At 41.1% G+C, this 23,797-nt stretch overlaps 1 protein-coding gene across 4 annotated transcripts in view; it reads right to left on the bottom strand.

Moving 5' to 3' along the window:
* Positions 1–23,797, bottom strand: part of MED27 (mediator complex subunit 27) — a 176,957-nt gene that overhangs the window by 45,628 nt on the left and 107,532 nt on the right. For 2 of the 4 annotated variants that reach the window (XM_033137055.1, XM_033137057.1), the window contains exon 4: positions 14,012–14,105. The exons of 1 other annotated variant lie outside the window; for it this stretch is intronic. In XM_033137055.1, the coding sequence (XP_032992946.1) occupies positions 14,012–14,105 (94 nt within the window). Of the gene's footprint in view, positions 1–10,324; positions 10,380–14,011; positions 14,106–23,797 lie in introns of those variants that run through there. One more of the 4 variants, XM_033137058.1, reaches the window with a different exon arrangement.

Consider the following 23,797-nt stretch of genomic DNA (forward strand, 5'->3'; position numbering starts at 1 on the left):
GAATACCATTGATTGGTTGGATGTAGAGGAATGGTGGGAGGAACAGCAAGGTCCCCCTGCCCGCCCCTCATTTTCATGCCTCATTAATCAGCATAGCAACTGAAAATCATATTGTATGTGTTTGGAACAATAACAGAGAATGGTAAAAGAAAATAAGTTTCTTGCTAGTTATTTTCCTCTACAGTTCCCCTCAATGGCTGACCCTTCACTTCCTTCCTCCTTTGCTGGTATGAATGCTACACTTTGCTTTTCATGCTCATTCTTCTCTAATGATGCCTATTTGTAAATAGCAAGATAGGATGCAATTAAGCCATTAGCGGCTAAACAAACAAACATGCTAATTAGGTTCTTTACAAGGCTTTTTTTTTAATAGAGAGGCTGGAATTTACCTTTCATTAATCTGACTTAATTGCAATACCATACGCTAAAAAGTCAACATAAATTAAGGGCTTTAAACGATTTCCCCAGTATTAAAGATGAGCTGGTGAATTCCTCTTCCCTGAAAATCCCTCCACCCCCAAACAACAAATGGCAGTCTCTTAATAAGGAAGTGTAAACAGCAAACAACAGTACCAAAATGAAAAGGGGACTGTTTGCTACCGTTAGTTGCATTTATGATGTAATTACCTCACTGCGATAAAGAGGTAAGCATCTTAAAAACCTACAAATCAATTCAGTTAGCAGCAGGATATGAAGGATGCCCAACTTCTGTCACTGAATCAGTTGGATCCATGATACACCAGAATCCAATAATGCCCAAAATTATCAATGCTCTGTGGAGTGCCAGAAATGCCTTCAGGGCATGGATGGGGAGTTTCCAGTGCTACACTCTTCAAGAAAACCATATCCAGGACCAAATGTTAACCCCCTGCTGCCATTCAACATTACATTCCTGGTGAGGCCTCATGGAGAATTTGTTCCATGATTTTGTTCTGGGTGAATGTAAGGGAACTAAAGGGCTTTAGTTAGAGTAGATTGTGCATCATAGTTGTGTCATGTGGTAGAGCATAGGCTTCACATGCAGAAGATCCCAGGTTCAATCCTTGGTATCTCTAGGAAGGGCTGGGAGAGAGTCCCTGCCTGAAATCTTGGAGACTCACAGCTAGTCAGTGTCAGCAAGACTGAGCTAGCTGGAACAAAAACAGCTTTCTATGTTCCAAATACCAGGCTCCTTCTCATTAGTGGAGACAGTAGTTGGAAATGACTCAAACTCCAAGATATTTTAACATCTGGCAATTACCATTCCTATTAGAAGGCACACTATGATATTTTCCCATTTCCGCATAAGAACTTTCTGCAAACAGGTCCTGAATCAAGGCTGTAAAGCTATTTCCTGGTGGTTGAGGGACTAAATCCAGTTTGATGCTCTTAATCTGTCTCTATAATGGGGGCTGTTTGCCAGTTTGTGGGCTGGACAGAGGAACTGTGGGCTGGACACAGAGGATTTAAGGATGCAAGTACCTATCCAGTAAGGATAGTGCAGAGGTCTCTGGCTAGCCTCCTTCTGTCTCGAGAGACAATGAGGTGTGCCTCCAGAGGTGAGGTCAAACTGCAGTGTTAGCAACAACGAAGAGACTTTCCTATGGTGCAAGCCTGGGAAGTGTGTATGGTGGTCCTGAGATGCCCAGATGACAAGATCCCCCTCTCAGCCTCGCTGGTGTGGTCCAAAGGAAAGCAGAGCAATATTTTTTGCACCAGCTTGGTTGCAGGAGTTGCTCAAAATTAGCATACAGAATGCCATCCAACAATCTTAGGGCCTCCGTTCCGGATTTGTGTAGAGTTTACTCTTTAGCCTCTTCTTCTCCTCAGTAAATCCCACAAGGTTTAGGATCAGGGTTTTCCTTCTCCTAGACGAGCAACCTTCCCAGGTTGACAAGCCCCACCTGCCGTTCATTTACAGAATGTGCACAAACCACCATCTTGACCAATGGCCCCCCTATTGGTTTTATCTGCTTAATTTGGTAGAGCTTGTCTTTGCATGCAAGGGAGTCCTTAACTCATTGAGGGTTTGAGACCCATCAACTACTCTCACCTGGTTTAACCAGCCAGTTGAAGCCATTCCCAGAGTGTGGCTGCTGCCACACGCCAACAGCTTCTAGGAGCCACAGGGGAGAACTGAGTGCAGGGTGGGGAGCAAAGTGGATAAACTACCCCAAAAGGAGCACATGTCCCCTCCCCTAACACCCCACACACCCCAGAGGTCTCTGCTCCCATGAAAATGTGACCCCTAGTTGAATTATTGTGAAGGAGTCATTGGATCAGGTTCTTCAAAACACGGTTTGAATGCTCTGGAATCAGGGCTGGCACAAGGTATTCTGAAGGGCACGAAAGCCATTGTTCCCAGTAGTAAGGGGGCAAAAAAGCATAATAATTTTTATGCTGTTTGTTATGAAATTGTTTATTACATAAATGATTATATACATGGAAGAAGGGTGCTTATGGTTTATAACACAGTCTGACATCTACAGTCAGTTAGCTGCTCTTCTCTGTTTTTTCTTTCTTTTCCTCATGTATTTTTGGTTTTATTTTGCAAAATAAATGCAGGTAGTCTGTAACTAATGGTCATAATTTAAACTGCACAAAGATAATTAAGTTATTGTTAACAATCAAAATTCTACCTTATACCTTCCTACACTGCTAAAACTTATTACCATATTCTCTTGAGATCGATAAATGTTATGTTCTGTTTTATTTAATTTGCAACTAAATGTTTTGTAAATGACTTTGTATATTTTGGATTACTAGAAAACCAATAAAATTCAAAAGGAAGGAAGGAAGGAAGGAAGGCCCCTCCACCCCCAAACACATACACAAATTCCACATACAGAAGTCAACCAGACTGTAGACAAGCTTTGGTGACACATGCACAGCTTTGTCCCACATGATCTTGCTGCCACCCTGTCAGCCAGCATGTCTGAGGCAGCAGCTAAGGCTGCCACACCTCAAATATGCCATGTGCTCCTAAATCTCCTTCATCTTCTCTTCACTTTTCCATAGTAGCATTTTCTTCCACCACTTTTGGCTAGTACTGCCATATTGTATAAGCAGATTTCAAAACGTAGTATGGAGGGAAAGATGCTAACCATAGTTTGCCAATCTGAGCATCACTGCAATCTAGTGGTTGTATGGAACCAAGCCCTATTCAGAGTATTCCAATTAAAATTACTGGCAGAAAATAATGCCAACTATAGGGAGTATTTTGCAGTATTCTCTTGAAAATGACTACTTTTTATAAAAAAAAATATATATGCTGGGATTGACAGCAAGGATTCTATATGCAAAACACTGGGGGGGGGGCAAAATAAAAAAATTCCTTCCAGTAGCACCTTAGAGACCAACTAAGTTTGTTATTGGTATGAGCTTTCATGTCATGGGGGGGGGGGAGAATCACATATTAGATAATGAAATACTAAACTATGGGAAATTGCCACTTTAGGAATCCCCTTACCTGGATTCCATGGGTTAAATATGGGCAAGATTTTTTTTTAAAAAAATGTGAACAAGACTGGCATTAGTTTGCAGAACTCTAGAATAATGAACAAGGAACAGTGAATGGGGTCATCTGGAGCTTTGAGGTACATTGCCAGCTATATGTTGATGACACACAGCTCTACTTCTCCTTTACACTTGCAAGTATGGCAGATACAGGTGGGTAGCCGTGTTGGTCTGCCATAGTCAAAACAAAATCGAAAATTCTTTCTAGTAGCACCTTAGAGACCAACTGAGTTTGTTCCTGGTATGAGCTTTCGTGTGCATGCACACTTCTTCAGATACACTGAAACAGAAGTATGGCAGAGGATGTGCTGCACCATTGTCTTGCCTCCGTAATGGACTGGACGAGAGCCAGTAAACTGAAGCTCAATCTGGATAAGGCTGAGGCACTGTTAGTGGGTGGTTCCCTAGATCAGATGGATGGGAGGTTGCCTGCTCTTGATGGGGTCACACCCCCTTCTGAAGGAACAGGTGTGTAGCTTACAGGTACTTCTGGATCCACTGCTGTTGCTTGATGCTCTGGTGGCCCAGCTATGCCCCTATCTTGACAGGGATAGCCTAACTTCTGTTGTCTATGCTCTGGTAACCTCTAGGGAAGATTACTGCAATATGTAGGGCTGCCTCTGAAGATGGTTCAGATACTTCAGCTGGTGCAGAATTCAGCAGCCAAGTTGCTCACTGGGGCAAGACAGTTTGTGCATATAATACAATCCTGACATTGGTGCTAGTTTTGACCTACTAAGCCTTAAACAGCTCATGATTGCAATGCATCAAGGACCACCTCTTCCCATATGACCTGACCTGGACCCTGCGATCATCATGTGAGCCCTTTCTTTGTGTGCCTTCTCCACAACAGCCCCGAAGGATGGAACACCAGAATGGGCCTTTTCTGCTGTGGCTCCCTGCTTGTGGGATGCTTTCTCCAGGGAGGCCCACCTGATGCCATTGTTTCATATCTTTAGGTGCCAGGTGAAAATGTTTCTCTGTAACTAAGCCTTTGGCTGATCAATAAGTTCTATGGCCTTTCAAATGTTTTTGTGGGAGGTGGTGATGATTCGTTTGTTTTTGTTTTATTATGTGTTTTGTGTTCATTTTTTATTTTTAGGTTGTGAACCACCCTGTGATCTTCGGATGAAGTTGTATTATTATTATTATTATTATTATGAAATGATTTATTGTTGTAAGTTTAACAAACAACAACAACAATGTTCTTAGTAGAGCTACTACTGGATCCAATCGTTTTTATAAAAAACCAGGAAATGAAGGGGACCCATTCACCAGAAAAGAGGAAGGAGTGAGAAAATCTGTGCCATGTTCCTGAGCCTTCACACCATTAAACATTTAAACCAAATCAATGTTTCTTAAAGGAAGGAGCTATATAGACTGTTAAGAGTGATCCATTACAATGACTTAGGAAACAAATGATATGTGTATGTTTTCCCCTTTCCAAAAGGTACAGATGTTCTATATACCGTACATAGCTTGAAATTAAGACGTCAGAGTCTCGATTCTGCGATCAACACTGTTACCTCAACTCTTTAAGGAGAATATATGAAATAGTTACTCAAATTAAATTCTGGAGAGCAGGAATTAAATGCTCGAGGCTACAATCACATTAGGAAAAATAGGAAGATAACTCTCTTAACTAAATTGCAGCAACTAAGATAAATTTAATACAGCAGACAAAACTGCAGCAAGCATACTATCAAGATGTCTAATTTGTCTGTATTTAGCATACAGCCCACTTCTATACTGCCAGACTACTTAGAGTAGCTAAAGGGAGATTTTAGAAGCTAATAGATAAATTATGTAATTTAGTAAGAATGGAAGCCACTGGGAAGGGGGGGGGTGTTACTCCCCAATTTCACAGTAGAAGAGGGAAAAGATTAGGTGAAGAAGCCTAGAGATATAAAATATTACAATTATATAAAGGAAATAAAATGGTTGAGCTGTAAAAGTAACGTGAAAAACAGTTCCTTAAAATAACCCATTTTCTGGGGTGGGATATATTTTCCAAAATTATACAAATTATTTCAAGACTCTGCTTTAAAATGATGAGCTGCAGTGCTTCTTTGTTAATCCATTCTGCAATATTTTTAGAAACCACGAGCTTTTTATAAGTCTTTAGAACATTACAAAAAATAACAGTGGCTTTTACTCCACATGCATCTTGCAAATGAGTGATGAAATGGGGCACAATACACAGGTGTTGGGTAGCATCTGTTCATTTCAATGGGGCTTACATGGGACAAGGGTATACCCTCATCAAAATCCATGGAAGCAAAGATTTGGACTTGACATCTGAAGTAGAAGCCTTCTTATCATACAGTACTTTTAGAAGCAATAGTGATTCGTCATTATTTATTTATACCATCCCTTCTCTCCAGTCCTTCCTAAGAGATTAGATCAGGTAATAGGTTTTTTTTTAAAACCCTCAACCAATTAAAACACCACCAAACAACAACCAGTTAAAATACACAAATTAAAAATTACTCACATAATTCTGGTCATCTACACCACAGCCCAAAATAGAACAATTCGTAGCTCTTCCAGATGGACCTCTAGAGTAGGCTTTCCCAACCTGTTGCCTTCCAGATACTGGTATTTTGGACTCCAACTCCCATCATCCCTAATCACTGGCCATGCTGGCTAAGGCTGAGAGCAGCTGTAGTCTGCAACATCTGAAGGGCACTAGTTTGGGGTTAGGGAAAGTTCCATTGTAATGAAGATGACACAAAATCCTTCTCTGAGACCCTGCTGTTCAAGCCTGGTAGAGATGTACAAAGCTGTTCCAATTGTAGTGTATGTCACAATCAAGATGGCCCTTTCAGTTATACTGGTAGGCATGATAGTACAAAGGATACATTACATTCTATTAACTATTTAGGATACTATACTAATATGGTGACTCTTGAAGATTTCACAGAATGAAATAATTTATTAAATATCATCTAACACTGAAGATTCTAACGCACCATGAATTCAGCATCAGCTTGTGAAAACTTGAGCTAATAAGAGTGTCAGACTAGATCTAGGAGACCATGGTCTGAATCCCCATTTGGCCATGAAGTTCACTGGGTGACCTTAGGCCAGCCACTGTCTCACAGTATAACCTACCTCACAGGGTTGTTGTAGGGATTAAATGAGGAGAGGGAGCACTGTGAACACCACCCTGATCTCATTGGAGAAAAATGTGGTATATAAAGGCAACTAATAAATAAGTAATCTCTCCACCTGAAGGCACACAAGATGATATATAGCATTCATTTTACACATCGTGCTTGCTTCCCCATGCAGTGGAAATGCAAATTGACACTGGTGACCATTTCAGTTTAGACAGTGGTCATCCTAACATAGGCTCCAACAGAATCACAACATGGTTTTGAAAGAAAATAGGCAATTCCAGAATATTCTCTAGAATAGAGAGAGAACACCACCTGCAGCCTTCAGAATCACATGAATCATATCAGTCAGCTGGACTAACAAGAACAGATGTAAAGAATTGCCACTAAAGTGCTAATTATACTGTGTAGCTGAACAATGACAACCTAAATTAATTGAGTTGCTGATAAATCTGGGGAGGATACAGCAGCAAGGGACAATGCAAGGGGTTGCTGAACCCTGAAAAATTTTGTGCCAACTAGCTAGTAGATTTCTCTTTTATAGCTGTTATGAGTTTATGTCCATTCTGACCTGCTCAGAGATTCAATTCAACAATAAAAGCTTTGCCTTGAAACAAACATTTTCAAACTTAATATAGTTTTATGGACAGGTATAAATAACCCATGTAAAGCATGATTTATAGCCAGGATCTTAAAAGCACTATATCATAGCACTGAAGATGCACAGCAGCTAAAATGTAAAAACATGTCTTTGTATGACAATGGATCTCCATTAATACATAAACTCATGTGAGGTTCAGGGTTTTTTTTAGAACAAAAAGTTGCTCTATCAAGGGGATAGTTTGTTGCCCACAGCATACACTTCGTTGAGAAATGATCAAATAATTCAATTTGTGAAAGTCTACGACTGGCCAGGATATCAGGCTCAGTTCATTTTTAAAAAGAATTTATATGCCATCCTTCAGTAAAAAATCTTTTCAGATTGGTTTATAAATCAAACAATACAATACAAATTAAAATACACGATTAAACAACAAATCAAAATAAATTGGTGAAGACAGAAATAATGACACACATGTATTGCACTCATACAAATTTTGGGTGGGAAATTCTTGCAAGAAGTTAGAACCTTAATGGTTTCACATGGATAAACATTTAAATGTGGAGATTTTTATTTTATTGTTGAAGTTCACAAGATCAATATGTGCCCGCATGGGTTAGGCCTTCAGCATTTCTCCTGATATTCCTTCATAGAAAAACTTGATGCATCTATGGGGGTGAAGTGAAACCCCTGAGTTAGCAGGACCAAAGTGCCCTCCTTGGCGTACAAACCTGAGCAATGTGTAAGGTGGTCCTGGGCTGCCCAGATTACAAGATTCCTCTCTCAGCCTTGCTGATGTGGTCTAAAGGAAAGCAGAGTACCAGCTGGGCTGGTAGGAGTTGTTGGAAGGAGACATACAAGGCACCATCCAATCACCTCAGGGACTCCACTCTGGATTTGTGTAGGGTTTACTCCTTAGCCTTTTCCTCTCCTGAAAATGTCCCACCAGGCAGTGGGCACAAATTTTTCCTCTGGGTTTGCTCCCAAAGCCTTTCTCACGAATGAGTATAGCTGCAAGGCAGCAGAGGTTTAGGATCAGACTTTTCCTTCTCCAAGACGGACAACCTTCCCAGGTTGGCAAACCCCATCTGCCCCTCACTTTTCTCTGCAGCACATGCAGAAACTGCCTTCTTGATTGCTGGATCCACTATTGGTCTTGTCTGCTCAATCTGCCAGAGCCTGTCTTTGGATGCAGGAGAAGTCCTTAACTCATTGAGGGTTTGGAACCCATAAGCTAGTCTCACGTGGTTTAGCCGACCAGTCAAAGCAGTTTACTAGGGTGTGGCTGACAGCTTCTAGGAGCCACAGGTGAGAGTTGAGTGCAGGGTGGGGAACAAAGGTGGACAAACTACCCCAGAAGGAGCATGACATGTCACCCACCAGAGGCACTACTCTGTCCCTAACATCCAACTTATAATTCCCATTTATAATGCCAAATTGGGAAAACATGCAACAAAGTTTTTGAATTGAAGACAATGAATTTTGCATAGTCTTTTTATTAAGGCTGTTATCCTAGAATGTTTGCGATCTTTCATGTGTGGATGCAGTTAAAAGATTAACTAATAAATCAATAGGATGGAATGGGATCAACTGTTATCCAAAATTACCATGACAGACTATTTTAAAATCAGCTGAGGATTCCACAGTGCTCTGGAAAAGGGTTTCAATTATTTATGTGCTTAGACTATGCACTATAAATCCAGTTTAATGAAGTACTAACACTATGTATAAATCTGAGAAACACAGAAAGAGCGGATTATCTAGAGGAAACCTTGGCCATGCAGGATCGCAATACAGCAGCTACTAAGAACCAACAAATACCCTTAGGAATGAGTTTTGTTATGCTTCTGTACTAGCTGGAGGTTGTAATGTGCATAAGGGTCTTCCCTTGGTAGGCATATGTTTATATGAATGCTGCCCAAAGCTGAAGGCTGAAATGTTTAACCTTTTGTGCCTATTCTTTAGACTGCTTTGTTAGGAATTTTGAAGGGAAGAGTCTGGCCATAGTGGTACACTCTTACCTCTACTATATTGTTGTTGTTGTTACCTTTATTTCCCATTTTCCCCCAAGGAGCTCAAGGCGGAACACATAGTTTTACCGTCTCAATATTATCTTCACAACAACCCTGTGAGGTAAGTTAGGCTGAGAGCTGGTGACTGGCTCAAGGTAACCTAGTGAGTTAAATGGCCAAGTAGCGGTTTGAACCCTGGTCTCCCAGGTCCTAGTCCAACAACATAACCACTACAGCACAGTGCAGTTCTTCTCCATAGCCCCTCATTCTTCATTCAATTTGAAATACCTGTACTGAACTATTAAAATCTACCTTAAGGCTTAACAGAATGATCTAATACAGAAACTCTCTGCAGGAAATTATGCACACTTGGTGTGCTGTATGGTCTGTACTAGAGATGACAGCATCCTGAAGCAAAAGTATTTAGATAGTTGCTCTGCAGGGGAGTTTGGGGTGGCACTAGTTAATTGAAGCTTCCTTGGAGTGAACTTGTGGAACAGCTTGAAAGGAAATGGTCCCTGTGATAAAATTCCAGTCATGGCTGTTGGAAGGGTGTGCACTCATAAGAAAATAAAGTGCCAAATGAGCAATTAAAACGAAAAACTTGTTTTCTTTCAACTTCATGCCTAAAACATCTTTGTGCACCAAAACTTTTGGTTCCCAAAGTGTCTGAAGAAAACTCTTCATCAAGGGAAATATTTAATACTTCTTAGAAAAAAGGCTTTGCATCTTAGGTGAGCTGGGGCGGAAAAGAAACGCTCCAAGGGATAATTTTAGTAGTATTAACAATTTGACAAAGGGTATGCACTGGGAATTATATCTATTTCTGCTGCTGGTTCTTTTATTTGTTTGTTTGATTCTTATTGTTTATTATTTGATATATTTTTATCTCACTTTCTCCTAATCACAAATATTTTTTATTATGATCATACACAGATCAGCCACTAAATTTCAATCAAACAAATACAAATGTTCAGTTTACAGGCCAGCAAAATAATATTCAGAATTGAGAATCTCCCAAATTGTGATTCAAGGTAGCTTACAATGTTTACTAGAAATAAACTAATAATGCCCATTCTTTCAATGAGTCTCTTTTAGGATTCATCCCTGAAACTAAGGTTTCAGACATTTGTGATCTTACACTTGGATTTTCTAAAAGAAAAGAAAAATAGAGCTTATAAGTACCCATCACTAACTGAGACCAGAGCTATGGAGTCTTGCCAAAGCTTGGGCTATATAAATATTAGGCACAGCCAAAATCTGCAGTGAAAACTTGGATAGCACCTGTCAGGAAACCCCCCTCCCCAAGACAGGTAGCGTCCCGGGATCGTTTGAAGTACAGGGACCCTTCTCCGCTATTCACCAGTTCGTCCTCCCCCTCCTCCGCCGGAAGCGACCATTCCTCCAGTGGGGAGGGGGAGTTGGAGGCAGGAAGGCGGTGCAGGGGCTCTGAAAGGATCGCAGGGCCTGAACGCCGAGGGGATAGCGGGGAACGGGGTCAGGTTCCCACGCTCCGAGGTCGCAGGCAGAAGGACATGGAAGGGGGAGGCGGGGGTTCAGAATCCCGTGCCTCTTTTGCTGGACAAAGAACCGGAAGGATTCATTCCTGGACTCTGCAGAGGGATGAGATGGAGGTTTGAACTTTTGCTCCACTGTACATAGCTTGCACAATAAAGAACTTAGTTTAGAAGTTCTGCGTTTGGCGTTTTACTCACGAGCAACCACTGAACGTCCTTACAGCACCCCTAATGTCAGTACAAGATCCTTAGGATTCCTACCCAGGCTGCCCTTGGGGTTTATTTGCATGTGTGTTTGTGTGTATATACAAATGAGTACACACAAGCACAGGTGCAAAACACTGTGCGATTACTCCTAACTCACCAGAGATACAAAATTTCAGACAGATTTTGGTCCTGCTAATAAATACTGATGGTGTCAAATTTGAGCTTACACCAAAAGCATTATGAATGCCAGCAGACTGACGGACAATTAAAAGAATATAATGCTAATTGAAAGTGAATGGTTTTGCAGGATGCTCCAGAACTCATTCACTACGTGTAGTATATTGTTCCACTTGGCGAATCATGAAACCACAATTTAATATGCCAGGAGAAACAAGCTTTTTTAATAAATAACTATCCAGTCCAGTCAATCCTGGAATAGTATTTAAAAACTAGAATATTAGACAGCTGACCAGAAATAAATGAAATATGACAACTGAATTTTATTATGACTAAAGGAACTTGCTTCCTTCATGAGCTGTACTAAGAATATGTTCATATAAAAAATGCTAAAATCTCAACTGAAGCTGCTGAGAAGCTAAGCAGTTGGTAAGCTATAAATGTGTTTATAGTTTTTCATTTACACTACAATTTGACATTAAAACCAAGCTTCTCTTTCGGTTTGATTCATCTAGGCTGTATGCCTCCAGCGTTCAGATGCTTGTGAAAATCATTTATTTATTTGGCCAGCAGCCATGGTCTCTTATGAAAATATGTTTTTGGCTCTCCAAAATTAATATAGATTATGTACATTAGTTTGATGCCACACACTTGATGACATAGGAACACAGGAAGCTGCATTCAAACTCAATGGTTTTATTTCCTCTTCAGATTAAAATATTTGTGGTTTGGTGCAGTTATTTGTTCCCTAGAGTTTTCCATCAAATTTCCATATGCAACCCACGAAAATCTTAGCCGTTTACATTGGTTAAGATCCAAACAACGCTGCAATGAACTCCAGGAGATCACACTGGGGGTGGAAGATCTGTTTTCTGTTTCAGTGCTGCACAGCAAACTGCTATTAAATCTGAAAGGGTGGAATCAGAAGCCATTTGTGACGCCATGTAGAAGTCAGCTCTTTGCAACCAAGAAGTCAACAGATTAGCTGCAAGTCCTGTGAATGAACTTAGTAGCTCTCCAGCTTAGGACCTTAAAAGACATTTGGTTCAGAAAAGGACAACCAAAATGATCATGGGGTTGGTACAACTCCCCAATGAGGAACAGTAACAATATTTGGGGCTTTCTAGTCATGTTGTGGAGAAAGAAGAAGAAGAAGAGTTTGGATAACAGCTTGGTACGGTACAGCCTCCAAGAGAGACAAGAAAAGGCTCCAACGAGCTGTAAGAATTGCAGAAAGGGTAATTGGTGTTAGCTTGCCTTCAATAGAGACAATTTATGCTACCCGAGTTAGGAAGAGAGCAGAGAGAATTGTAGCAGATCCTTTACATCCCGGTCATCATCTGCTTGATTTACTTCCATCTGGACGTCGCTACAGGACTTCATATACAAAATCGGCCAGGCACAAGAATAGTTTTTTCCCTTGTGCCATTAAATTGTTAAATTCGTAGTTGTATAGCTTAAGGGGAGGTAAAATATGGGTGGGGTTTCTTTGCTTCTTTGTATTGTGAGAGGAACAGTGTCTGTATGTTTACATTGCAATGTAGCCGAAACAAATTCCAAGTATGTTGGAAAATGTACTTGGCCAATAATAACAAATTATTCCTATTCCTATTCCTATTCCTATTTGGCATCCCACTTCATCACTACCCGAAGGAGTCTCAAAGCAGCTAACATTCTCCTTTCCCTTCCTCCCCCACAACCAACACTCTGTGAGGTGAGTGGGGCTGAGAGACTTCAAAGAAGTGTGACTAGCCCAAGGTCACCCAGCAGCTGCATGTGGAGGAGTGGAAACACGAACCTGCTTCACCAGATTACGAGTCTACCGCTCTTAACCACTACACCACACTGGCTCTCACAGTACCGTATTATTCCATGTATAAGACAACTCCTTTTTTTTAACCCAAAGATGAGAAATTAAGAAGTTGCTCAGCTTTGGGGGGGGGCAACGATCACCCTCAAAGTTGTGGCTCAGCACTGAGGGGAAACTGCACTTTACTGCTGGAGAGCCTGAAGTCTCCCTATGCAGCCGTGTACACTTGCTTTCCTTCTCCAGGGCACTGATGCTGCCCGACAAGCAGAGGGATGGAGAAGGCCCTGGATGCACTTTCCTTGCAGTGCTCCATTTGGTGCCCTTAATCTTACATGGTTTGTGGTGCAGCGTGGCGCAGCCTGGCGACCCGGCACCTGTGCATGTGCAAGGAAGAGTGGCGTGTGTGACTGGAGGTGGAGGGGAGAAGGAGTAGGCAACGCTTGTCTCTGATAGCAGAAGTTTTCATGGCAGTGGCGGAAAGATCAAGGAAATCAATGGAAATACTTTTCCATATATAAAACAACCCTGAATGTTTTGACGAATAAAATTTAGCAAAAAAATGTGTGTTACACATGGGAAAATACAGTAGTTAGGAAGGATAGTAGAACTCAGTGTCCTCCAAGGAACCCAAATATTGAAAGATTAAGTACAGACCAGAGAAAGTACTTCTTCACAAAGCACATAGTTAAACTATGGAATTTCCACCTGCAAGAGGTAGTGTTGGCCACCACATCACATATCTTTAGAAGAGGATTAGACAAGTTCATGCTTACTAGCCACAATGGTGATGCTCTACCAGAACTGCAGATAAGGGGTCACTGTTGTGCTCTTGACCTGCTAGCAAGTTTCCCACTGGCCATTGTGAGAACAGGATGCTAGGCTAGATAGACCATTAACCTGAATCGGAACCTTTACCCTGACAGATAACTTTAAAGTTTTTGCCAGCATCTTCTGATCAATTAGTAGTAGTTAAGATTCTTTAAAGCACATGCTTTACCCATCTCCCAACCAGGAACTTGCATTTGTGTATGTGTGTGCACCACTAGTTTTGCTTGTATAAAACTTTAACATACCAGTAACATTGCAGAGGTCCCATTTGGCCTTGATAAGTGGATGGACATTTCAGGAAACATTCTATCAATGCGGCTGATCACATCATCAACGTACCTATAAAATGATCACAAGCATTAAAAAAGAAAAAGATGAAAAGTCTAAACTGAGAATGCCGCTTTATACATAAATGAAAGCTATCTCTATTCTTTAACAGCTCTATCAAGATCTCCTCATCAACACCCTTGCATTTTTTGAATTGAGTCATACAAATTCCCAACACATTTTTCTAGTTTGCCAGCTACTTTTTAGGTTTTATCTGCACCACATTAACTAAAAAAGCACAAATATTCTTTCCTCTCCTTCCCTGGAACATTCCTTATAGCCCCTTTCTTCTCATATTCCCTCTCTGTTCTTTAGCACTGCTCTTCTAAATTGTGATGTGCTACTGCAAACCTGTAGTTCCTATGTAGAAACCAACAAAATATATGGCAGCGCTTCATGATGTGCATGTATGAAAGCCACCCCCACCATATGCTGTTCTGACCAATCAAGATTCTCTAAGCAATCTTGTGGTCAAACCTGCTTGCAAAGCTGCTTTCGAAACAGGGGTTATATTCAACTTAGTTCTACTCACTATAGACCCACTGAAACTAACAGGCCTAAGTTCCCTGTGTCTTTTTTATTTATTTTAAAAATGGTCTACTCTGAATTGGTCCAACAGTGGATACAGCCCATGGACAACTGTATTGCCATGTGTAAGACATTTTTTAAATGTACAGTCAAGAACCACTTTGGGCAGGGGTTCTGTTTCCAGCCCCTGCACATTGGCGGACTACATGTAAGTGTGGCCTTCCCCACCCCCACCCGGCCTCCATTCCGCCCTGTTTAGTGACATTTTTAAGGTCACTTCCAGGTTTGGCACTGTGCTCATGTGCATCATTCAGACACACATTATTTGGCTGTTGCCTGTATACACATTTAAGTTATCTAGATTGGCCCTTGCATCAAAATTCCAAATAAAACATTTGGCTCAGTAATGGATGGAAACAGTGTGTCTCATCTTTCTGAGCTACATGCCTTGACACACAAATTATCATTGTGCACATATAGCAAAGCTCCTCAACAGACTATTTTAGCACCTGCCCAATCAGCAACTATCTAACTCCTAGTTAAAAGCTGTAAAATAAAATGAAGAGATGAGAAGACTTGTGAGTATCTTGCCCAAACAGTTATCCTCCAGGAATGCTGTGCCAGGAAACATACACATTTTTGGCCCTAATTTAGTGTTCATTTTAAGGGCTGGAAAGTTTATCTTGCTATCATAATACTCCATTAATCATAAAATTCACAGGAAGGCAGCTGGGTAGCCAGGCAGCTAGCTAACTTCTTCAGAAGTCTAGAGGATCCCAAGATTATGTCTTAGTATTATAACCCATGTTTTAATTTTTAAATTCTGCCATTAAAAATACTGTAATTAAAATCATACTTAGCAAGGTAAAGAATTTTTGCAGAAGTCATCAGTTTTTCAAGCAGTGTGTCAGTGTGTCTGTCTATATCATCTATCTATCTATCTATCTATCTATCTATCTATCTATCTATCTATCTTTTTATTTTTAATAATTTTTATTAGTTTTCAATTACAGTCGAATAATAGCCTCATAACAAGACCAATTTATAATACAATTATTAATACCAATTGTTCAAATACAATTTATATAAAGTGGCTCCCGGTGTGCTAGATTTGATTATTTTCTTTATTTCTGCATTCCAAAATCTTATTAATTTCAATTACATTCCAGCCATAATAATAATCCCTCATACAACAACTGCAATATTAATTTCGAAGTGAACTGCAGGAGGCAGTGAAAGATAGGCGTGCCTGGCGTGCTCTGGTCCATGGGGTCACGAAGAGTCGGAAACGACTGAACGACTGAACAACAAATTCATGTTGACACATTAAATGATTTATAAAACTACAAGTGATGAACTCAAACTATATCCTTGTTCTTCCTGTGTGGCAATTATTTTGTCCATGGTGTTTCTCCCTGTCGTTGTAAGATGTTATGTCTTTCTTTCCCCTAGTTCAGGGGTGGCCAACTCCCAAGAGACAGTGATCTACTCACAGAGTTAAAAACTGGCAGTGATCTACCCCCTTTCTGGGTCAAAATTGTTGAGCTTTTTTTTAGGAAAGAGGAAGGCCCATTTTGGAGGAGTTTGGGTCAAAGTTGTTGAGTTTTTTCAGGGAGGAGGTAAAATGTTGAGCTCTTTTTTAGGGGAGCCACAGTTGTTCAGCTTCTTTGGGGGGGCCAATGATCTACCAGCGATCTACTGCAGACGTCCAGTGATCTACTGGTAGATCTCGATCTACCTGTTGGACATGCCTGCCCTAGTTGTTGCTGTTATCCATCATGCCTTGGGCGGAGCTGATATCCCATTGTTGTTCCAGAGATTTCTCCATCGCTCTGTGCTGTGCTTTGTTGTTTTGCAACTTTAACAACAGCTGCAAAAGCCACCCTGTCCCAGTAAATATTGCCTGTTGTCACCATTTTTCCTGGGAAGAAGAGTAGTCTGTTGAAATGCAGATGACTCTATAAAGAACCTTATCAGTTCCTTGGCAGTTGACAGACTCCTTTCATCCTTCCTTCCATCTGAAGATATATGAGCAATTATACTTTCAGTTCAATTCAATTCCAAGTCCTCTTGGCGTTATTCAGTTCACTTCGCAAATAATAAAGGATGGGAAGAGTCAGCTCTAAGTTTCCATTGTAAACCTTTTGCAAAATAGAGCTTCCCTCCCTTTTTTTCTTTTCTTTTTTACCCACACAGTTCCGTTTGATGTTATATTCCATATTTATAATCCAATTTCTTTCATCCTTGCTTGTACAAATATAATGTGAACTAACATTCAGAGGAGGGTTGCCGAATCAATGTAGAGAATAAAACTTTAAACAAAGAAACTGTAGGCTCCTCTCCCCCTCACCGTCTTTTGCTCTGAATGAAGTCTTCTCTCAAATTCAAACCTTAAAGTCCTTGCAGTTGGTTTGTTCTGCAGTTTGTGATCTCATCTCTTCTAGCACATGCCTGTACTTTAGTCCAATTAAGCTCTAAATAACAGGAGAACCTCTGCTTCTTAATAGTGGCATTGGAGGGTTTTCAGCAGGTGAAGTGTTTTTGCACTCAGTACCTCCTTGTCCCCCACATTCCATGCCAGAGTGAGAGCCAAGTACCGAGACAAACTGCGAGTGAAGTCCATTCCCCACATCCCTGGGGGGGAATTTGCAAGGATAATTACCCTCAATCATCGTTTTTCCTTCGCCAATGATCTCTCGCTATCGTGGAGGCTGTCTCCATTAATGCAGAGCAGAACTGGATGCCCTATCTATCTAAAAAATACCTGATAGCTTTTACGAGAATGGCACCACCTAGCAGGCATAAGGTGCAGGCTTATATAAGGTCAAAGTGTGGAATCCACCAATTCATTTTGTGGAGGGCTGGGATTAGTACAGAGAAAGATCAAGAATCAAAAGTTAAGGAATATTTCAGAAGCTGCAGCTTTGTAAACAGGTAACATGGTATCGCTCCCCCTCTCTCACAAATATAAACATGTCTCCAAAGAGAATGCAGAAAGGCAACACTTTAAATGCCTTTCAGTTCTACAATGGACAGATGGCTTAGTTCTTCAGTATGACCTTTTAAAATAAACTGGATTAGATCCAGTGATCCGATGTTATGTTTAGTAGCTCAGGCACCGTTTAAATAGCGTTTCTCCCACACAGTGTGTAAAATACATGCTGTTCATTTTTCCACTCCACATACAAAACCTAAGAATCGAATATATATGTATCAAACTTTTATTTTGCTTTATAGGAGAGAAAGAGGAAGAGAGAAAAACAGCTGGGGTTGGGAGGACCAAACTACCGGTAACTCGCCTGGACACGCTGGGGGAAATATTTGCATTGTGGAGGTGGAGGAGAAAGGTAAAGAAATGGAATCTGGAGCATCATTACTTGGACAACCAGGATATTTGGCAGAGCAAGACAATCATTTAAAAATACATACCCCCCCACAGCTTCTTTCTATGTTTCTTTGAAATCCCCTTGTATATATTTATGGATAAAATGATTTTTGAAATTATCTTTAACACATATTTTTACTCTTAAAAATTCAGCGCAGATACTGGAGGCAGGGCTGAGCCCTTCAGACTAACTGAACCTGAAAATCTCAAAGTCAACTTTCCAGGTGTTCATGCTGCTCCTGAAATAGTATTTACTATAACTTTAATAACTTCAGAAGACAGTGCTCTGATAGCATGTTTTGTTTTTCCTTTTCAGGGAGCCAATTATTGTCACGACACATAGGGCTGGTCATGTGAATGGTTGAACATCATATATTGCGAAGAATTAGTCAAGTATTTAAAGCATCTATTTATTAGAAAGGCAACACATAAAGAAAATGTCAGGGAATTTAATATACAACAATCTTAGTATTAAATCCTCCAAATCATCTTAGGGCCTCACATACTCCCTTCTTCCCTCTACTCTCAATTGCATAGGTTCAATGAACTGCTTTCTTTTCAGCACCGAACTATCACTTCCCATTCCATCCAAGCTCCCAACAATGGTTTGTGTTTGCCCTTCAAACCAGAATTGCAAATTCTGTCCAAATTTTACTGTTACATTCAGGACAATTATTTTCACCAGTTAATAAATGGGCATCTTAGCCATAATTAGGTAAAGGTAAAGGGACCCCTGACCATCAGGTCCAGTCGTGTCCGACTCTGAGGTTGCAGTGCTCATCTCACTCTATAGGCTGAGGGAGCCGGCGTTTGTCTGCAGAGAGCTTCCAGGTCATGTGGCCAGCATGACAAAGCCGCTTCTGGCGAACCAGAGCAGCGCACGGAAACGCTGTTTACCTTCCTGCTGGAGCGGTCCCTATTTATCTACTTGCACTTTGACATGCTTTCGAACTGCTAGGTGGGCAGGAGCTGGGACCGAGCAACGGGAGCTCACCCCATGGCAGGGATTCGAACCACCGACCTTCTGATCAGCAAGCCCTAGACTCTGTGGTTACCGTTTAACCCACAGCGCCACCTGGGTCCCCTTAGCCATAATTACATGTATCTTAATAGGAACCGTCAATTTCTATCCCCTAATATGGCTGTTCCCCCTCAAATGAATGGGAGAGTGGAGTACCACCCCCCACTATCATGCTCTGATTGTCTATGCATGGAGGCATATAAGCTCCCCCCCTCCCCAAATGAATTACAGCACCTGGTTCCACATCACAGGGGAAACTTATACTTGTTGAGTAAGCATCACAGAGGAAGCTTATACTTGTAAACTTTCCTCTACTGATGTGCTCCCAGGTGTGGAGAAGCAGGAATGTGAATGTGAGGGTGACCCAGCTCTGATTTTCACATGATTGTAAACTTGCAGGAGGGAGAATTCTTCAATAGGGTTCTACTCCCAGTCTGCCAAAGACTTCCATTGTGCATGAAGGTTCATGTTGCCCCGTCTTTGGACATGATACTTTATAAGTTCAACAGAAGATTGAACTTCAATTCAATAGGTAAGGACATGACAACCTGATGTGTCTTCGGTGTTCTCTTGAAGATGTGCATTCCGAAATATATCTGCCAAGGAAAACAATTGTGCATACCTTGCTGCTGGGGGTACACACTGTACTATTCGTTATAGTAACAAACAGGATTGCTCAGTTTCATTAACATGCAGCTATGCTATATTACAGAGACGCGGCTGGCGCTGTGGGTTAAACCACAGAGCCTAGGGATTGCTGATCAGAAGGTCGGCGGTTCGAATCCCTGCAACGGGGTGAGCTCCTATTGCTCGGTCCCAGCTCCTGCCCACCTAGCAGTTCGAAAGCATGTCAAAGTGCAAGTAGATAAATAGGTACCACTCCGGCAGGAAGGTGAACAGCATTTCCGTGCGCTGCTCTGGTTCGCTAGAAGTGGCTTTGTCATGCTGGACACATGACCCGGAAGCTGTACGCCAGCTCTCCCGGCCACTAATGCGAGACCTTTACCTTTACTATGCTATATTACACCATGTAAACATAGAGCAGCCTCTCAAGCAAGTTTGTTTTCCACAAAATTCCATTTTCCCTGCCTCACTTTTGCCTCTAGGTTAGATATTAGAGGGTGAATGGCATCTCTCAGCAGGACAAGTTTGGTCATGAGCCTCCAGCTTCTGACATCTAGTGAAGGCATCTCTAGTTTGAGTAGGCACTTTCTTACAATAACATCTATATACATGTGTTAAAAATACTGAAGACATCTGAATAAGGGAAGTGCTGTAACTCAGCATTAGAGGAACTGGTTTGCATACAAAAAGATCCTCAGCATCTCCAGATAGGGCTGGGAATCAGCCCTTGTTTGAAGCCCTGGAGAGACACTGCCAGTCAACGTAGACAAACAATGAGCTAGAGGGATGAATGGTTTAATTCAATATAAGCGAGCTTCCTATCCTCATAAATGCATGCAGCATGCGGGAGATCTATTGCCACTTACTACCATTCTTGGTGCCGTGGTGTTTTAGTGGCAAGCTCATTTCTATTAGGAATATTATTTTATTTACAACATACTATGATTCCTGGTGGGCAAGGAGAAGCAATGCAATGCTCAGTGAAGAGGATGAACTTATGCCCCAAACAGCACCTACTGCATCTAGTACTAAAAATGGGCCATAAGCAAAACTGTCACAATTCTCGTAATGCTGATTTGAAAACTTTAGATATAGTTTATTATTCCTGGGGTGAAAATAAAGAATTTAATTCAAAGAGTGCCTCTTAAGCAAGCACAAGCATGTTTGCAAGTGTGGCTCTGCAGCAGGTTTTCCAGTGACATGAATTAACAATAGTTATTAAAGCAGTGATCTCTACCACCTCTTGCAAAATGACACTTCATGATTGGAGAAGCAGTGAAAGGATCTTCAACGAATTCTCATGCTGTGAAAGCGTCTCCCAGATGTGAATATCAGCCAAGAATGTGTTTTTTGAAGACTGAAACCTCTCTGTACAGCTCCATATCACAAAAAATATTTGGATCAATGGCATTTTTAAAAAGCACCGGTTTCTTCTCGGTGCTGGAATGCATGCTTTACAAACTGAAGGTTCCCCAGAGTCAACTCTGTCCCAATATCACCAGATGCAGCTGCCAGAGTACTGTCTTTTGGTTCCAAGATCTTACACAACACCTGTTTATTTAAACAATTTATATATACTAGTTAACTAGAATAGTCTGGAAGTGGAGTACAAGAACTGTTAGGTCCAGTCGCGGACGACTCTGAGGTTGCGGCGCTCATCTCGCGTTACTGGCCGAGGGAGCCAGCGTACAGCTTCCGGGTCATGTGGCCAGCATGACTAAGCCGCTTCTGATGAATCAGAGCAGCGCACGGAAACGCCATTTACCTTCCTGCCGGAGCGATACCTATTTATCTACTTGCACTCTGAGGTGCTTTCAAACTGCTAGGTTAGCAGGAGCAGGGACCAAGCAACGGGAGCTCACCCCATCATGGGGATTTGAACCACCGACCTTCTGATCGGCAAGCCCTAGGCTCTGTGGTTTAACCCACAGCAGATAAGGTAGAAATTGGTTAAAACGATAGAGTTAGACTTCAGTTGAAATGCCTGCAGTAATAAATGATGGCTATGCTCTGCCTCCACAGTTGGAGGCAGGAATGCTTCTGCATACCAGTTTGCAGAAATCCACAAATGGAGAGTGCTCTTTTGTTCAACCCCTGCTTGCAGGTTACCCATAGGCATCTGGTTGGCCACTGTGAGAACTGGATGCTGGACTAGTTGGACCACTGGCTTTATCCAGCAGGCCCTTCTTACGTTCTTAAGAGTGTCTTCAGTAGGTGCTGGAAAATCAACACCAAGCAGGCCTGTTGGACCTCATTTGGAAGGAGTTCCAAAAAATTGCTCCCACAATACTGAACAGAAGGTTCATGATGGGTATTAGCCATGAGGGACCACTAAGAGTGACTTTCCATGATCAGGCAGAACTATAAGGGATCAGGCAGTCCTTGGGGTATCCTGCTAAGGGCCTTTTAAAACAATACCTTGGTTAAAAAAAAAAAAAACTAGCCCCACACTGAATTTTTAAAAGCTTACATGTCAAAACTTTAAATATTCAAAGCTAACCTGATTTATATTCCTAAAAATGACACATTTTCTATCAGAGTGAGGTTTTTCTTTTTAAAATCAAGCTGTATTAACATCTGCTCGTACAGAGATATCGACATCTTGCCATTTCTAAACTTTATAGCAGCCAACAAAATTATCTTTATTCATTTAGTTAAAGAGAGTCATACTCCATGTTCCTGCTCTTCAGTCTTCAAGGCGGTTTTCAACCAACAGAACCATCAGATCCAAATATCACAAAAAAATCAAAGAAATGTCATATAAAAAATGAAAAGCAGCAAGAGTAGCAGAAACATTTATCCATCAAAGGCTTGGTAGAGTAAAAGTTTTAACTTGGTACCTTGAAAACAGAAGAATTGGCACCAAATATTTCTGGAGGAAGCCTCCCCTAAATGTGGTGCTGCTATAGGAAAGGCCTTTCCCAGGTCATCAAATCAAACATTGGAGAAAGGGGCACCTGCAGACAAGTTATCTCCTCATATAGTGCGCGTAACCTACACCATCAGCACCCACTGCTGCCTGCCTGGATGGATTCATCTAAAAACTAAAGCTATAATTTAAATTATGAATTTAGTTAATTACCAAATGATGGAAATATTTGGAAATCCAGAGCTCCACAATGGCAAGAGGGACCACTTTGCACCACCCAAACATGCCATTAGGGGAATAAAATTCTGGTATGACTATTGTGAACAGAGGAAAACAGGCTGGCAGGACCATTGCCACATAATATGGCAGCTGTTTTTTTTTTTAAGCCCCTACTTGACGCAAACTGCTGCCCGACCCCTCCATCCACCTTCTGTCTTGCAAGGAGCTCTTGTGGATTTCAAATTTTATTTATTTATTTATTTATTTATTTATTTATTTATTTATTGCTTCCCTACAACCAACTTTTAAAAAGGCTACAATCTATTGTATGGTAAAAGTGAACCTCATGCAACGCAGTAGAACAAGTCTGAGTAAATAGGTACAGGGCCACGCTGCAAACAAATCGTGCAAAATTGTAATTCTTTGCTCTTCCCACTCCAGGCTGCCTGGTGTGAGCACTTCTCTTAAAATGGCCTCCTCTATGGAAAGGCAGAAAAAAATGAATAAAAACTGCGGAGATATCTGCTGGCGATGCAACACTGGGAAAGGTACCATGATGCACATATGGTGGAATTGCTCGGATATAGCACAATTTTGGGATATGATATACAATGAGATGAAAAAAATGGTTAGGCACTCATTCAAAAAAACAGCAGAAGGTTTTCTACTGGGAATAGTCCCAAGAAGCCTAAAGGAAGAAAGTAAAACATTATACCTATACGCAACAGTAGCCGCAAGGCTACTGATAGCGAAAAATTGGAAAAGCGGGGTAATTCCAACAAAAATGGAATGGCTTGCCAAACTTTTAGAATATTACAATATATCCAAAACAATGGAAGAAATTGGAAGGACCACAAGAGAAAAGACAGAAAAAAACTGGAAAGCGTTCAAAGGGTACTTACAAAATTATGTTGAAAAGTCGGATCTCCTATTGTAATAAACAGGTTCCGTTATAAATATTAGATATTAAACAAGCTGAATAATAAAGGAGAATTGTAAAGAATTGTAAAGAAATAAGAAATGGGAATAACAGTGTGTTGAAAGAAAAAGGATAAGTG

The sequence above is a fragment of the Lacerta agilis genome, chromosome Z (assembly GCF_009819535.1).
Source record: "Lacerta agilis isolate rLacAgi1 chromosome Z, rLacAgi1.pri, whole genome shotgun sequence".
Lineage (NCBI taxonomy): Eukaryota > Metazoa > Chordata > Lepidosauria > Squamata > Lacertidae > Lacerta > Lacerta agilis.